The 18,918-nt window shown below is 40.0% G+C and overlaps 1 protein-coding gene across 1 annotated transcript; it reads right to left on the reverse strand.

The window, feature by feature from the left end:
- Positions 1-1,173: 1,173 nt before the first annotated feature.
- On the reverse strand, positions 1,174-7,037 carry LOC132518014 (olfactory receptor 6E1; the record flags this gene model as incomplete). Its single annotated transcript, XM_060146034.1, is given in 5 exon segments — positions 1,174-1,212; positions 6,104-6,538; positions 6,540-6,599; positions 6,601-6,695; positions 6,698-7,037. Coding segments are annotated over 5 exon segments (927 nt in total), but the record flags the coding sequence as incomplete, so codon positions are not given.
- Between the last annotated feature and the right edge of the window lie 11,881 nt (positions 7,038-18,918).

Raw genomic sequence — 18,918 nt, forward strand, 5'->3', positions numbered from 1 at the left:
ATTCACTTAGCAACTTTCGATTATACAGTACAGCATTATCAACTATACTCACCACATTACACGTTAGATCCTCATACCTTATTCATCTTATAATTGAAAGTTTGTACCCTTTTACCAACCTCTCCCTATTTTCTCCACCCCAGCACCTGGCAACCACTTTTCTACTAAATGTTTCTATTAGTTTTTTTTTGTTGTTGTTCCACATATAAGTGATATCGTGCAGTGCTTGTCTTTCTCTGTCTGGCTTATTTTACTTAGCATAATGCCCTCCAGGTTCATCCATGCTGTCACAAATGTCAGGATTTCCTTCTTTTTTTACAGGATGAATGATATCCCATCATTTATATATACCACATTTTCTTTATTCATTTATCTGTCAATGGACTTTTAGGTTATTTCTATACCTTGGCTATTGTGAGTAATGCTGCAATGGGAATACAGATACCTCTTCGAAAAAATGATTTTGTTTCCTTTGGTTGTATATCCAGAAGTGGGATTGCTGGATCTTATGATACTTCTATTTTTAATTTCTTAAGGAATCGCCATACTGTTTTCTATGGTGATAGTACCAGTTACATTCCCACCAACAGTGCATGAGGGTTTTCTCTTCTTCATAACTTTGCCCATATTTGTTATCTCTTTTCTTTTTAGTAATAGGCATCTTAACAGGTGTAAAGTGATATCTCATTGTGGTTTTGATTTGCATTTCCCCAAGGATTAATGATGTGAATCACCTTTTCATTTGCCTGTTGCCCATTTGTATGTCTTCTTTGGAAAAATGTCTATTTGGGCTCTTTGCCCATTTTTAAATTGGGTTGTTTATTTTTTTTTGCTATTGAGTTTATGTGTTCTGTATATTTTGGATATTAACCCCTTATCAGATATATGGCTTGCAAATACTTTCTTCCATTCCATAGGTTGACTTTTCACTTTGTTGATGGTTTCATTTGCTATGCAGACACTTTTTAGTTTGATGCAGTCTCACTTGTTTATTTTGCTTTCGTTGCCTTTGCTTTTGGTGTCATATCCAAAAATCATGGCCAAGACCAGTGTCAAGGATCTTACTCCTTATGTTCTCTTCTAGGAGTTTTAAGCACTCAGGTCTATGTTCAATCCATTTTGAATTGATTTTTTGTGAGTAGTGTAAGATAGGGGTCCAGTTTCAGTCTTTGGCATGTGGATATCCAGTTTTCTCAACACCTGTTGAAGACACTATCCTTTACCTGTTGTATATTCTTGGCTCCTTTGTTAAAAATTAATTGAGCATATATGCATAGGTTTATTTCTGGGCTCTCTGGTCTGTTAACACTGAGTTTTTATGCCAATACCATATTGTTTTGATTATTATAGCTTTGTAATAGCGTTTGAAATCAGGAAATGTGATGTCTCCAGCTTTGTTGTTCTTTCTCAAGATTGCTGTGGCTATTTAAGGCCTTTTGTGGGTCCATACAAATTTTAGGATTGTTTTGATAAGGATTGCATTAAATTTGTAGATTGCTTTGGGTAGTTATGGACATTTTAACACTATTAATTCTTCTAATCCATGAACACAGGATATCTTTCCATGTATTTATGTCCCCTTCAATTTATTTCATTAATGTCTTATAGTTTTTAATGTACAGATCTTTTACCTCCCTGGTAAAATATATTCCTAAGTATTTTATTATTTTTGATGCTACTGTAAATAGGATTGTTGTCTCAGTTTCTCTTTCTGATAGTTTGTTATTAATGTATAGAAATACAACCTATATTTGTGTGGTGATTTTGCATTGTGCAACTTTACTGAATTCGTTTATTAGTTCTAACAGTTTTTTAGAGGAGTCTTTAGGGTTTTCTATATATAAAATGTCATCAGCAAATAAAGACAACCTTACTTCTTCCTTTGCAATTTGGAGTCTTTCTGTTTCTTTTTCTTGCCTGATTTCTCTGGCTAGGATTTTCAGTACTATGTTGAAAGAGTACTATAAAAGTGGAAAGAGTGGGCATCCTTGCCTTGTTCCTAATCTTAGAGGAAAAGCTTTCACCGTTGAGTAAAATGTTAGCTGTGGGCTTGTCATATATGGCCCTTATTATGCAGAGGTAGGTTCCCTTTATATCAGCTGAACAGACCAGTTACTAGTAAGGAGATTAAATCAGTAATCAACACCCCTCCACCCAAAAAAAAAAGGAAAAAAGAAAGAAAATCCAGGACTAGATGGCTTCACTGGTAAATTCTACCAAACATTTAAAGAAAAATTAATACCAGTCCTTCTTAAACTCTTGCAAAAAAGTGAAGAGGGGAAAATACTGCCAAACTCATTTTGTAAGGCTAGCATGACCTTGATACCAAAGCCAGACAAGGACACTACAAGAAAAAAATGTTATACCTAATATCCCTGATGAACACAGACGCAAAAATCTTCAAAAAAGTTTAGCAAACTGTATTTAACAGTACATTAAAAGGATCATACACCATGATCAAGTAAATTTAGTCCATGGATGCAAGATGGTTCAGCATCCACAAATCAAGAAATGTGATACACCACATTAACAAAATGAAGGATAAAAGTCAAATGATCAGGACTTCCCTGGTGGTCCAGCAGTTAAGACTCTGCGCTCCCAATGCAGGGGGCCGGGGTTCGATCCCTGGTCAGGGAACTAGATCCCACGTGCTGCAACTAAAGATCCTGCATGCCGCAACGAAGATCCTGCACACTGCAATGAAGATCCCACGTGCCACAACTAAGACCCAGCGCAGCCAAATAAATAAGTAAATAATTTTAAAAATCACATGACCATCTCAATAGATGCAGGAAAAAGCCGTTGACAAAATTCAGCATCCTTTCGTGATAAGTCTGCATGCCTTTTATTTCTTCTTACCATTGCATTGGCTGGGATCCTATAGTACAATGTTGAGTAGAAGTTGTAAAGTTCTTGTTCCTAATCTTAGGGGAAAGCATTCAGTCTTTCACCATTTAGTATTTTACTGTGGGTTTTTCATACGTATCCTTTATCAGCTAGAGGAAATTCTCTTCTATCTTAGTTTGCTAAGATATCTCTTCTATCTTAGTTTGCTATCCATTTTTTTTTTTAATCATGAATGGGGGTTGACCTTTGTTAAATGCTTTTTCTGCATCTATTGAGATGATCATATGGTTTTTCTCCTTTATCTGTTAATGTAGTGAATTACATATGATTGACTTTTGGTTGTTGAACCAATCCTGTAATTGTGGGATAACCCCCACTTGGTCAAGGATGTATTTTATTACCTTTTTGCTATGTTGTTGGAAATAGTTTGCTAAAGTTTTTTTAAGAATTTTAAAATCTATGTTCTGAAGGATATTTGTAACTTCTTTCTTGTTAGTATGTTTGTCTGATTTTGGTCAGGATAATGCTGGCTTCATAGGTTAATTTGGGAAGTGTTTCTTCCTCTTCTGTTTTCTGAAAGAGTTTTATAGCATTGGTATTATCTCTTTTTAAAGTAATTAGTAGAGTTAACCATGAGGACATCTGGGCCTGCACTTTTCTTTTTGGGGAAGTTTTTAACTACAAATGCAATTTCTTTAAAAGATTCAGGACTACTAGAGTTATCTATTTTATTTTGGGTAAGCTTTGGTAGCTTGTGTCGTTCAAGAAATTTATCCATTTCATCTAAGTTGTCAAAAACATTAACATAAGTTGTTTATAATGTTCCATTATTACTTTTTAATTCCTATAGAATTCATAGTGGTATCCACTTTCTTATTCCCCTTATTGGTAATTTGTGTCTTCTCTCCTTTTTTCCCTACTTTCTCCCAACCTCAAGTCCAGCAGAGAGACTCTTCCACCAGTTCCCACAAGTATCTCAGAATTGAGACTTGTTTGGTTTCACTGGCCTGATTTTAGTGATATGGCCATTCCTGAGCCAATAACCATGGTCATGCTCTGACTGGTTAGGGATGAAGTCACCACCACCCCAGCTCCATGAACTGAGTGGGGGAAGGGCCTTACTGAGAAAGATCAGGGACCTACTACTTTAAGAATGGGAAATGCGTGCAGGCAGATAGAAAGTACATATGGCCATTACAGCATTTATGGTTTTTTTCCTGATATAAAGAAGTCTAAAAATTTTACATAGCCAAATTTGTAAACTTATTTTTATATTTCTTCCATCAAAAGAGCTCCCTACATTTCTTTAATAAAATAATTTTTACCTAAATTTTCTTTTTCATGGTTTATATCTATCTACTTAATTCATCCTGAATTTATTTCAGTTTAAGAGATGAGGTGAGGATCTAACAACTTTTTCTTCAAGGTACTAGGTAATCTCTTCATTTACCTTCATTTATTCAGCTTATTCCTTCAGTAAAACATAGTACCTGACACTTAACATGGTACTTAACTTTGTACCAAGCCCTGTGCTAAGCATTCTAACATATATTAATACATTGATATTTATAAGGATTCTATGAGGTAGATACTATTATTATCTCCATATATATCTGAGTTGCAAAGAAATATTGCTTACTCAAGATCAAATGGCTAATAGCTGAGTTCTGAACCTGGGTTTCTAGTAGCTGTTCTCAGTCTTTGTGCTATACTGCTTCTAAAAATCATTGATGTCCACAGCATGCCTTGAAGCTACTAGGTTTGCAGCTAGTAGGCTTCTGTTGTACCCATGCATATTATTATTATTATTATTATTATTATTTTGTGGTACGCGGGCCTCTCACTGTTGTGGCCTCTCCCGCTGCGGAGCACAGGCTCCGGACGCGCAGGCTCAGCGGCCTCGGCTCACGGGCCCAGCCGCTCCGTGGCATGTGGGATCCTCCCGGACCGGGGCACGAACCCGTGTGCCCTGCATGGGCAGGCGGACTCTCAACCACTGCGCCACCAGGGAAGCCCCCCCATGCATATTATTGTTCCTTTCAGTTGGCTTGTACCAAAAATCAGTTGTTTCTAAGCCTTGATGTAATAGTTGGACTTGTTATTGTAATGACATTTTAATTAACTAAAGATAAGCCAATGAAATACGAGTATTAAAAACAAAGCTATTTCTATGAAAATGAAGTCAGTTCCTTTCAGTAGATTCCATATTGGAATCTATTGAAAAAAAATTGACTATTGAGGAAAAAAATTGTTGACTGAGGTGTGGGCAAGGACTGTGAAGACTGGCAAAAGACAAAAAGCGAAAATGCTAGAATTCTGCTCACAGATAGTTTCTTAAGCATCTTTACAATTTTTGTGCTGCTGAAACCAATCTTGAAATTTCATATTATGAATGTGGTTTAAACAAGAAATACTACAACAGTCATTATATTCATTCTCAAAGAAAAGGATATTTATAGACTAGTGAGTACATATGTGTTTCTAGGTTTTAATTTCAAATAAATATTTAAGGCACATATAACATTTAAGTTGATATTCTGCTCTAACCTTTCCCCCACCCAAATAACCAACTATGTACTAGACCTCAATCTTTTTTAAAGGAAGTCTTCTAATGTGGTTATAGCCAGTAGTCTTGGCATCGTTTATTGACTTGACCTTCTTTACTGATTAGAAAGTCTACTTTAATTATCTGTTAGATCTTTATGTCTACTCTGCATTATCTTTCTAGGGTATCCAATTCCACTGTTGTATTTGTTTGTTTTTAAGTTAGTGTTTTTAATACCTGATACTTTTTTTGTTCAACGTTTCTTGGCCATTCCATCTCATTAATTTTTCTGTATATATAATATTTCTGAAGTCTATCATGAATATATTCTTACTGAGAGTATTTTTTTTATCAATTTTGAAATGTTCTAGTGAAGAAGGTATGCTAAGTTTATAATTATAACTTAAAAATGAGGCAAGATTAAGAAACTCAGGTATAGGCTAGGGTCAGAAACATTAAGACATACCAGACATAGCTGTGGTACGCTGAGCTTTCTGTACTCTGAGAAGACTGTGTGAGCCAATAATGATGCATGTGAGAAACCACTGTAGATTAGAGGACATGCTGAAAACTATCTAGGAGGGGATAGTTCATGGAGGTCAGGACAGAAGCTGCATTTGCAGAGGTTCAGGCAAGGAGGTAACTTCCTCCCCTCCTCTCAGGTCCGGTACATCTTTGTAAGAAGAGCTTGTTCACCTGCTCCCTAAACACCTGCTTCACCTGTTTGTTCCTCAGGGTGTAGATGAAGGGGTTGAACATCGGGGTCACCATGGTATTGAGCAAGGCCACCACATTTTTCCTGTCCTCGCCCTGGCCACCCTTGCCTGACTGGACATACATGAAGATGCAACTGCCATAGAAGAGAGAGACAACAGTGATGTGGGAGAAGCAGGTTGAGAAGGCTTTCTGCCTCTCCTTGGCTGAGGGGTTTTGCAGGATGGTGTGAAGGATGTGGCCATAGCAGGTGGCCTTCACGGACAGAGTGCCCAGTAAGCTGAAGTTGGCCAAAATAAAACCCAAAAGCTCAATCAGACTTGTGTCCGCACATATGAGTTCCAGGAGTGGAAAGTTGTCACAGAAGAAATGATTAATGATATTGGGGCCACAGAATGGCTGCTGAAATATGATGAAACTTGGAACGAGGATGGATAAGGAATCCTGTCATCCATGAACAAAGAACTAGCTGGACACAGACCCTTTTGCTCATTGATGGTGACATAACGCAAGGGTTTACATATGGCCACATACCTGTCAAAGGACATCACTGCCAGTCGGTAGAATTCTGTGGTTCCCAGGAAGAATAGAGGAAAAACTGAAGAAAGCAACCTGCCAGGAAGATGGTCCTGTATCTTGTCAGGATGTTGGACAGCATTTTGGGGAAGATGACCAGGGTGAACCAGATCTCCAGGATGGCAAAGTTGCGGAGGAAGTAGTACATGGGGGTGTGGAGGTGCCTGTCCATGAGGGTGAGGACCACGAAGAGGTTCCCCAGTAGAGTGAGGAGGCAGGTCAGGAGGAGCCCCAGGAAGATGAGCATCTGCAGCTCACAGGCATCTGAGAGCCCCAGCAGGACAAACTCGGTGACAGTGGTGTGGTTCCCCATGGCTCCTCTGACCTCTGCTGGGGATGGCCAATCAGAGGTGTGCTGCACCAGGAGTCATGATGTTCTGGGAATCTGAGGACATTTGGAATTGATAGGAAAAAGTGGTGAGTGTTGCATTTTGAGTTGAAGGATTCCTTTATTTTTGTTTTACAGAGCTCCCTTGGGGCTATCTTTCTCATGTATGGTCCCTGGTATGTCTATGTGTTAGAGGCGAGAGTGGTGTTGCAGGGGGGCCTAAGTAAGGCCCCAAACCAAAAATTATTCTTGCTTACTTTTGTTAACCAAAATTTTATTTCTAATTCTTCAACAATTACTTTGCCTCTAATATTATACCCTGCTTTCACTACCTTTCATTTTTATCTTTATTCTAATAATGGGTCTTCATCCATAAGTAGTTCATATTTGAGACTGATAACCTTTTTGCTTAACTTAGCCAATCACTACACAGATCCATATCCTCAGGTAAACTGATTGAGAATAGCATAGACACTCTATTGCTAATTCAATGTTACCTGAAAATTCGATGCCTTTCACTAGTATTTGGATTAATAAAAAGACAAGAGGAAATCTATGAGAGAAAAGCACAACTCTTACCAATCAAAAAGAGAAAAATCCAAGTAATGTATGCACAAATAAAAATTCCTTAGTGGGAGTTTGGTATTTAAGATTCTTAATGATCCATCCTCATATGATATATCCACGGTCTCCTTTGATTACATCCTCCCATGGGCTCAAGATACAATAAACCCTTTGTGATTTTTTTATTCTTTATCTATTTTATGCACCTATGTTTTAGCACATGGCATTCTTTCAACTTGGAATCATCAGCCTTTTCAAATCCTATTTATCCTTTAAGTCTCTCCTCAATAAGTGCTGTCATTTCCATGAAGCCTTCTCTTTTGAATGCCTGAGTCTCTGTATCTCTCATAGTTTTGTTATATATCACTCAACTTTTATTATATTTTATGGTTGTTTTTCATTTGTTGCTCAAAGATGTCTTTATTAATCTTTGCTTTTTATATAGCTCTTAGAACAAGTTTCTTGAAATAATCAGCTTTAGTAAATATTTACTGAATGAGTGAATAACACCTCAAATGTCTGTGAGTTGGATTTGGTGTTGTTTGACACAGAATAGGTTGAGGACATGTTGCTTATGTAGTACTTCCTAGAGGACAGTAACATTGCAGAGTAATATGTCAAGTAGTCTGTTAAAATGGCCCATCTGAAGAGGGTTTGCTTTTCCTCATTAGAAGGTGGAGATGTCTCCCCACAAAGATTCTCTAAGGGGAAACTCTCCATCTTTGAGACAGTCTGGAGTTCTAGCTAGTAAAGGGACAGAGGTCTGTTTGGGTCTGCTAGAGTGCTTCCAGCAGCAAACCAAAACCAAAACCAGAACCAAAACAAACATCCCCCCCGCAAAAAAAAAACCCAAACAGGACTTCCCTGGTGGCTCAGTGGTTAAGGAGCCACCTGCCAATGCAGGGGACACAGGTTCGATCCCTGGTCTGGGGAGATCCCACATGCCACGCAGCAACAAAGCCCGTGCGCCATAACTACCGAGCCTGCGCTCTAGAGCCCACGAGCCACAACTATTGAAGCCTGCACGCCTAGAGCCGGTGCTCTGCAATAAGAGAAGCCACCGCAATAAGAAGCCCACGCACCGCAACGAAAGGTATCCCCCTCTCGCCGCAACTAGAGAAAACCCACGTGCAGCAATGAAGACCCAACGCAGACAAAAATAAATAAATAAATGTATTTGAAAAAATCCCCAAACAAACAAACAAAAAACCCCAACAAGAACAACAACAAAAAACCCCAAACCCTACAAAAGATCTCTTTTTAAATGTCCACATCCCTGGAAGTTTCCTTCCTTAAGCATTATCAACTACTCCCTTAATGATCAGGCAGAACTGTAGCAAGAATTATTTACCAGTCACTGGAGAATAAGATTGGGACCCAGTTTAGGTACCTGGGATGAAGGAGATGCTAGGGGATATTAGTAGAGAAGATGAAATGGTAAACTGTATAAACTTTCTCTTTTTTATGGTTTTGCCTTCTCTTCAGCAAGGCTGCACTATTCAAAGTTATTCCACAAACTACTATTGTATATAACATTTGTTGACAGTTACTAAAGAACACAAAATAGTTGATCAGCCTCTGAGGATGTAACTAAGGGCTATTCCCCAGGGGTTATTTCTAGGCGCAATATTGCTTAGATACTCAGCGATTTGAAAAAGAGTTCTCTGTAGCCCAATCGTTTGGTTCAAAGGTGAGCCCAGGCAGCCAAGAAACGTACCCAGCTCTTTCCAGGACAGAAGCAGGACACAACATGAATGTGATACCCAGACACATCATCAGGAGCTAATAGAATGAGTATCATTTAGGCGAAGTCCTGGTGGGACACACTGGAAGAGAAGTGGGAATAGAGACTAAGATGAGGAAGAGTTGGATGGGAGTGGAAGGTGAGGAGAAAGCTGTGGGTTCATACTGAATCATGAGCTTAGCACAGATAAACCATGAAAAGACATTGTGATTAGCCTAAGGATATAGCTCATAGACAGGGCTGCTTGATAAACTTCTGTTTTTTTCCTGTATCAAATGGGAGGTCAACAGCCAGGGGGAGGGGCTTCCAAATACAAAGAGAAGGGGTCCACTTCATGAATTCAGGTATTTCTCCCTTTATCCTTCAGGCTTGGTGAGTGAAAGGGGAGACTTGCCTGGCAGCCTGAGAGCCTGGGCATGGCTGCACCATCCACTCACACCATTCATTGGTTTTTTGTTTTTTAAAAATTTTTATTTATTTAATTAATTTAGTTTTGGCTGCATTGGGTCTTCGTTGCTGCGCGCGGGCTTTCTCTAGTTGCGGCGAGCGGGGGCTAGTCTTCCTTGCGGTGCACGGGCTTCTTATTGCGGTGGCTTCTCTTGCTGCGGAGCACGGGCTCTAGGCGTGTGAGCTTCAGTAGTTGTGGTGCACGGGCTTCAGTAGTTGTGTCTAGCGGGCTCTAGAACGTGGGCTCAGTAGTTGTGGCGCATGGGCTTAGTTGCTCCGCGGCATGTGGGATCTTCCTGGACCAGGGCTCGAACCTGTGTCCCCTACATTGGCAGGCAGATTCTTAACCACTGCGCCACCAGGGAAGCCCCATTCATTGTTTAAGGGTCAGTCATGCAGTGGCCAGTGGGAAAGTCTCTATGGATGCCCTGGAGGTTCGTCTTGCCTTCTGGATAGTTCTAGCACACTTAGAAGGAGGGTGAGATCTTCTCCTAAGGAAAAGCGTTAAGAGTTTCACCCAGACTTGATGCTCTCCAGAGCTTTGGGTTTTCCAAGGGGACAGTTACACAGAGCACAAGGTGGGACAGGCAGATCTCCTCAATGTGAGTAACTTAATGGTTCTGCCTGGATAAACGTTGACTTGCCTAGCATTTACCTGGACGGTGGGGCTGAAGTTACAAATGAGACCCAGTGTGTGTGCTCGATGTGCCACATCTTATAAAAATTAGCGAAGACAAGTGCCAGGAAGAGGACGGTTTGGGGAAGCCATTGCTGCTCTGCCATCCTCTGCAGTGCCATGGTGGAGATTACCCTTCAGGCCCAGGGTTAGGTGTCTAGCAGCCCTCTGGGGAAGTCCCAGTCAGGCCATTCCAAATACACTACTCACAGGATTCCAGAAGATACCTGGTTCACATGGGTATTTCTTGTGCTTGCAATATTGTCTGTGGGCTCTAAATGCAGATCTTATTCTTTAAGAATAACTATTCCTTTCCAAAGTATCCTGAATGGTCAGCTGGCGTTTCCCGGATGGGAGAATGGTTTCCTTGGACTTGGTCATCATTCAGCTCACAGGATCTGATGAGTCCAGAATGTTTTGAAATTTTCCACATTTCAGCAAGCTCATCCTGGGAGAAGCCTTGGAAGAGTTCAGTTATCATTTAGTGGAATCTTCCTTCATCCTCCTTTTAAACTAATGGGGGTCATTTCAACTGATAAAGACTTTTATTACATTCTCACGTTGGGCAAGTTTCTGCGAGATGGTATTTCTTCTGCGGACAATGGGGCACTGTAAGACAGTGAATGAGCTACTCCTGGAATAAACACATCTCTTTGTGGAGGTGACATAAGGGCTGAGGGATTCGGATTGCAACTTTGTTTTCTTCAGGGATCTACTCTTCTCCTAAGTTTTATGGTGCTTGTGATCCCTGGAGAATTAGTATAACGAGCCTCACTCAGCTTCTTCCCAACTGTCTTGGCTGTTACTTACTACAACTTTGCAAACAAAAGTTTCACTTGTTTGTTCAGATCAAGAATAGCAGTTAATTTTAGTTAAAGTAATAAATCTAATTATTCCTCTGAAATTGGGGCTCCTGTCTAATATTAGGCAGTCCTATTATTACAGGGATGTAAGGAACCATCACAAGTAATATAGAGCCTCGGCTAATCCTACCCTGGTCCCTACCTCACTGGGGCTAGGAGATGATAGAAGATGGGGTCCTAGGGGAAAGAGAAATAAGGGAAGGAAATGAAAAGGTTAGGATTATTTTTTCCCCAGCTTTATTGAGGTATAATTGACAAATAAAATGGTATATATTTAAAGTGTACAGTGTGATGATTGTGTACATCGTGAAATGATTACTACAATGAAGTTAACTAACACATACATCACCTCACATAGTTACCATTTTTGTGTATGCATGTTTGGTGAGAATGCTTAAGATTTACTCTCTTAGCAAACTTCAAGTATAAAATACCATGTTACTAGCTATGAACACCGTGCTGTACATTAGGTTCCCAGAACTTATTCATCTTATAGTTAGGAGTTTGTACCCTTGACCAATACCTACCCATTTCTTCCACCCTCCCAGGCCCTGGAAACCACCATTCTCTCTGTTTCTGTGAGTTGGACTTTTTATTTGTTTGTTTGTTTAGATTCCACATATAGGTGATGCCATACAGTATTTGTCTTTCTCTGTCTGGCTTATTTCACTGAGCATAATGCCCTCCAGTCTCATCCATGTTGTTGCAAATGGCAAGATTTCCTTCTTTTTTATGATTTAATAATATTCCATTGTATTGTTTACCTGAGATAAATAGACTGCCAGATATTTTTCCAGCAAAGATGGGTTTATTTGGGATCAGCAACTCGGGGTTGCAACCATGGTGAGCCGTGTGAAAATCCCTGCGCTACAAGGGAAGGAAAATGCTTATAGAGAGGAAAAGGAAGTTGGGAGGGCTATAGTAAACAAAGCGTCCATGACTTTTCATTGGCTGAGTCCTTGCGAGGAAAGAAAGGGAGTCTTTCTTCTTCCTGTTGGGCTTTGCTATCATCGCAGGGCATGAGAACTCCCCCTTCTGGTCTCTCAATTCTATGTAACTGAGATTTCTGCTTATTAATTTTTTTACATTATATATATATAAACCATATCTTCCTTATCCATTCATCTGGTGACAGACACTTAAGTTGTTTCCTTAGCTATTGTGAGTAATGCTGCAAAAAACACAGATTGCCGATATTTCTTTGAAATAGGGGGACACCCGGGATGCACTGGGCCTTAAGGGCTACTACTGCCGCTGCATGCTGCTAGCCCACTGGACTTGATAGAGAAGCTGCTCAACTCTGCGTCCCTGGAGAAGTGATCATGGACCATGGAAGTCAGTGTCTTGCCCACAGTTTTTTCCCCCAAGGTGTGGGGAGCTGGAAGCAATGCCTGCCCACAGCCCTGTCAGTCTGTGGCTCCCTCTCTGGAAAGAACCATCCAGTAAAGGTCTTTGAGGACCACAAGGAGGTCCTAACAGTTAAAAAAATTTTTTTGTTTGTTTCCTTTGGATGTTTACTCAGAAGTGGGATGGCTGGATCATGTGGTAGTTCTATTTTAATTTTTAAAGAAACCTCCATGCTGTTTTTCATAATGGCTGTACCAATTTCCATTCCTAACAACAGTGTACAAGTGTTCCCTTTTTAAAAAAAAAATTCATTTATTTATTTGGCCGCGCTGGGTCTTAGTTGCGGCACATGGGATCTTCGTTGCCACGTGCAGAATCTTCATTGCGGCATGCGGGATCTTTAGTTGCGCATGCGGGATTTTTTTTAGTTGTGACAAGCAGACTCTTAGTTGCGGCATGTGAGATCTAGTTCCCTGACCAGGGATCAAACCCGGGCGCCCTGCATTAGGAGCATGGAGCCTTAACCACTGGACCACCAGGGAGGTTCCAACGGTTCCCTTTTCTTGACATCCTTACCAACGCTTGTTCTTTCTTTCTTTTTTTAAAATAATAGCCATCCTAACAGGTGTGAGGTATGAGGTGCCATCTCATTGTGGTTTTGATTTGCATTTCCCTGATGATTAGTGATGTTGAGTATATTTTCATGTACCTGTTGGTCATTTGCATGTCTTCTTTGGAAAAATGTCTACCCAGTTTCTTTGCCCATATTTAAATGGGCTTATTTGATTTTTTGGTATTGAGTTGATTTTTCATGAGCCCAGGTATCTGTCTCGAACTCCAGAACCATCTATCCAACTATTTACTGAAGAGCTCTACCTGGGTACCTTAAAGCCAATGTGTTAAAACTGACTGGAACCTAAATTGGAAAAGAATTTGAAAAAGGATACTTGTATATGTATAACTGAATCACTTTGCTGTACGCCTGAAACTAATACAACATTGTAAATCAACTATACTCCAATATAAAATAAAGATAAGAATACAACTGACTGGAAGAATATACCAGAGACCAATAAAACAACAATACTTGTTGCAGGTGGTAGTTTGCGGTAGAGAGGGACAGGGTTGACAACATGATTTCTCACCATATATCTTTTAGATGAATGAAAAAATGTGAATGTATCATCCTCCTCTCTCCCCCCATCCACTTCTGCCCAAACTTGCCCTTTTCATGTGTATTCCTGTTTATGTGAATGGTATCATCATTTCCTTGGTCACCCAAGCCAGAATTTGGGGAGTTTTCCTGGACTCCTTTCTCTCCTTTACTCTCTTACCCCAACTTCTGTAATTTTGCCTCAAAAATATCTTGCAAATAAATTTCCTCTTTTTTCCATCCCCACTGTTATTGCTTTAGCTTGGGTTCTTTTATCTCTTACTTGGATTTTTTTTTTTTTTTTTTTTGCGGTACGCGGGCCTCTCACTGCTGTGGCCTCTCCCGTTGCGGAGCACAGGCTCCAGACGCGCAGGCTCAGCGGCCATGGCTCACGGGCCCAGCCGCTCCGCAGCATGTGGGATCTTCCCGGACCGGGGCACGAACCCGTGTCCCCTGCACGGGCAGGCGGACTCTCAAACACTGCGCCACCAGGGAAGCCCTCTTACTTGGATTTTAATATCTTTCTCACTTTAGTTCCTCACATTCTACTAGAGTGATCTTTTAAAAACACAAAACAGGTTATAATATTTTCCAGCCTAAAATCATTGGATGCCTCCATTAACCTTCAGAGTAAAATGTAAGCTTTCTAGTGTAGCATCCTTTTGATCTTGGGTTCACCTACTGCTCCAGTTTCGTCTTCCATGATTCTTTTTCCATAGCTTAGTCTTCAACCAAACTGCCTGTCCTTCTTGAAAATATCAGGTTCTCTCTGGCCTCCATACCTTTACATATGCTGTTCTTTCTACCTGAAATGCCTTTCTAACTTTGGCAAAAATCAGATCGAGTTTTCCATGAGAAAAGTTTTCTGAGTAGTTCTCCTACCCACCCCCAGCCCAACCACATTCCTCTCATCTATAAATATAAATTCTGATATTGCACTAAATATAATATTATCACTGTTGAGTTTTTCCTCTGTATTTCCCTACTAGCTGGGTGACCCTGGACAGATCCTAACATCAGAAATTGAATCATATTTTTCTTTGTCTTTCAAACATCTGGCACAGTACCCATGTGGTGGGTTTTGAATTGTTAACCATTTTTTTTTATGGGTATTTCTTATCCCTCTGAGCTGTCTTATTCCTCCCATTTCGGTAAGGAAACTGGGAAAGAAATGTTACTGCAGAAGGCAGAATAAAACCTTTTCAAGTTTAGGACTCAGGGCCTAGACAGAACCTGATGAGTCAGGGCAAGGCTTCTTATTTCCTGAGATTCTGCATAACAGGGGAAAGAGGAGACTTGAAGAGGAAAACAGGATAGCTCAGAACTGCTGGGTCCCCGGGAAGGAGCATTGTACTCTGCCCTTTCCCAACCCCAGGCTGAGTCTAAGCGGGGAGATGACAGAACCCCACATAGAGTTGTGGGTCTGAGAACAGAGAGCACTTGTAATTTGCTTTCTGGGAAGGTCCAGGGCAGTGGCCGTACCTTAGGGGAAAAGTGGCTGCATAAAATTCCTAGGCAGGTGGGACATTTGAGACCATCAGAGAGTTTCCCACAGCTCAGAGAGGTGCAGTAATAAAGGCTAGAGTGTCTGAAAGGGGCATAGAGATAGCAGGGAGAGCCACCCAGCCTGCAAGGGCCTCCTCGATGCGAATGAGGAGCAATGTACCTGCTACCTATGGACTGATGACCTAGGGCAAGATGGGAGGGTCCAGAGGACCGTGGGCAAAGGCCTCCTTGTCTCCTCCCAGCTTCCTCTTAAGTTAGACACAACACTGGAGAAAAGTGTGCTTGTGGGAGAATCCAGAACTGACTGATATTTAATTTCTACCATCAGGTTAATGGGCCATCTAGGGAAATTAAACTGAGTTTTAAGAATAGCAAGGAAATTAAATTTGGTATGCACGAGTTTGTGAACTAAGATTAGTATTTGCTTTACCTGGCATCATATAGTGTTATAAATCAATTAATTCAATATTAATATAAAATTTACAAAGGAGTAGAAGTACATATATTAAATTGCTATAAGTAAATTTTGCAATATAAATATAATTTAGATTATTAATCCTTTCTCAATAAAAATGTGAATATCATGAAGGACTTTGAAATGGGGAAAAAAAAGGTTACAAAATTAGTGAGTGTCCAAACTCACTCATTCAGGTCATCTCTGCCTTCCAGTGTTTTTAAGACGTTCTAGCACTTTGTAAATTGTAGAAAACTAATCATAATGTAAATTATTCTTGTCTGTAGAAAAACACATGGATTGTGTTTATTAGAATGCGACTGACAATTTTCTGTAGATGGACCCAGTGTGCATGTATTTGCAAATTCATTTCAGAAGTTCCTATCTCTATAAATGTCATTGCTCTTTGAATGCTTCTTTAAGCTAGTTGTAACATCTTACCGGTTTCCCTCATAAATTAATGAGTTGTTAAATAAAATCTTTGACGTGAGTTCATATAGCTCATGCTTTGAGAAAATTCTGCAAGAATTGACCTCTGAAATGTCATCACAGCCTGCTAGAAGTGATTTTAGGGAGAGGCAGAGAGTCATATCTTGGGATATCTCTTATTAGGACAGTTGCCTACTGTAGGTTGGAGCACTCTGCTATAATAGCAAAAGTAATTTGTAAGAGGTTTTCAACATTTTAGTTAACAGATCAATAGACGGAAACAGAGAAAACCGCTTAATCACAAAATGCAGTGAAATAGACTGCTTTCACTTCAGCAAAGTCACAGTTTTCCTCCCACAGTGTGTTCTGCTGATGGATGTGTTGAAATAAACAAGTGACTTGAGAGAGAGATCTTCTGCATGGTACAAACTTTATTATGCCAACATCTGGCAGCCGGATAAAATGATAGTTAAGACCTGGAGTCAAATCACTCTTTAAGCCTCAATTTCCTCATTTGCAAAATGGTGTGTTCTGGTTACAGTTGCAGTGTAGCAAAGCACCCTGAACTTGGTGGTGTAAAATGTGAGTCGGGACTTCAGGAAGGGCTTGGCTGGGAAATCTTACCTGTAGGGTCTCTCATGAGACTGGGACTGCAATCATCTGAAGGCTTGACTGGGCTGGATGTCCAGGATGGTCCACTCACATGGTTGGCAGTGAAAACTGGTTGTTGGCTGGGAATTCAACTGGCACTATTGATTAGAAATATCTACACATGGCCTCACAGCATGATGGCCTAACTATACTAGGAGTTCTTAAGTTGTGGCTGGTTTTCCCCAAAACAAACATCCCAATAGCCTGGTAGAAGTTGCAAGGCCTTTTCTGACCTGGCCTTGGAAGTTATATGACATCATTCTACCATACTCAGTTGGTTAAAGCCTGCCCTGGTTCAAAGTGAGGGTATATAGGCCCCAACCTGTTGATAGGAACTTTGGCAAAGTCACATTGTGGAAAAGCATTTGGGATGGGAGATATAGTTGTGGCCATATTTAGAAAATACAATCTGCCACATGTAGATAATATTATTGCCTATTTCATGAGGTTTGTGAGTATCAACATGAGAAATGGTCTTAATACAGGACTTAATCAGCATTTAAATACTGATTTAATTGCTTAATTAAGTGCTTAAGTACTGATTAAGTACTTAACAACACTTAAGTACTTAATCAGTACTTAATATAGTGCCTGGTGCATTGGAAAACCTCAATAACTGTTGCCATCATTATTACTTCAGCACTGCCCTTTGGACAGTTTTTCAGTTTGTGGTAAACACTATTTTGATTTTCTGATTTCTGGTTCTCAGAGAAATCTGATTAAGATTAGACAAAGGCCAAAAAATACAAGTGAAATTGAATGGAAGTGTATTGTTGTTACCTTTGAAGTGTCTTCTTGTCACTTTAAAAATTCTGAAGTACAGGACAGCCTTTACTTGGAAGTAAAATGTCCCAAATTGCAGAGGGGGTGGTGATTTGTGACCCTCTTACTTGCTTCGAGGTGATGAAAATGCTTTGGATCCGAACTTGCACTAGAGCATTAGCACCTATTGCTTTTGGCTTTGTTTTCTCACTGTTAAATCTGTTGTAATGAAGTCAACGTAAACTTTCTTATCAAGGTTTGCAGGACTGTTCTTTATGACTGGAAAAGTCACAGGGTTTCAGATGTTTTGAAATTTAGCAGCAGTAACTTTCCCTTCCCAAAGCGATTTGAAATGAACATCCGAGACAATGAACTACCTCTGACAAACTCAGCTTGTGCTTTGTTGTCATCTGTGATGATTTACATTCCCCTTTCCTTGGCTGTGAAATCGATGTCACAGCTGCACTAGGTACTGGGCAAATGATGTTCTTTTTATCTGCTTTAAATATGAAACTGCGTTCTTATCACTGTGGGTTGAAGGACATCTTTGTACCTGAACACTTTGATTTGAGGGTGATGTCAAACAAATTTTGACTCAGATAAATATTCAGTTGTGCCAGGAATTACAAATAGAATCTTGTGACCTTGTTTCAATTAGGAGAAACGTGGAATGAGTTAAGGAAAAATGTATTAAAATAACATTTTTGTTTTCTTTTTGCTATAAAATAATTTATGTTCCTCATAGGAAATTTTAGAAAATCCAAGCAAAAAGAGAAAAATAAAAATCACCTGCATTCTTACCACCTGGCTGCAATAATTATTCACATTTTAGAATAAGCATCTTGTGCATACCCACATTTACATACACCACAGATTTTAAAATAATGGATCGTGATGTACATGTTATTTAGCATTTGGATTTTTTTTTTAATAAAAAAACTTGATAGAGTGTGGGGATCTTTCCATGTCAGTAAATACATAAAATCAATTTAAATTATTTTAATCAGTTTCCTATTTGTCTCTCTGCATTTAGATTGTTTCCCATTCCCACAGTTACAAACATTATAAAGTATATCCTCGTACAGATATTTTAAAAATTTGTTTAAAAAATTATAGAAGTAGTACACATTAAAAAATTCAAATATTAGGCTTCCCTGGTGGCGCAGTGGTTGAGAGTCCGCCTGCCGATGCAGGGCACACGGGTTCGTGCCCTGGTCCGGGAGGATCCCACATGCTGCGGAGCGGCTGGGCCCGTGAGCCATGGCCACTGGGCCTGTGCGTCCAGAGCCTGTGCTCCGCAACGGGAGAGGCC

Source organism: Lagenorhynchus albirostris, chromosome 1, assembly GCF_949774975.1.
Source record: "Lagenorhynchus albirostris chromosome 1, mLagAlb1.1, whole genome shotgun sequence".
In the NCBI taxonomy this organism is placed as follows: Eukaryota; Metazoa; Chordata; class Mammalia; order Artiodactyla; family Delphinidae; genus Lagenorhynchus; species Lagenorhynchus albirostris.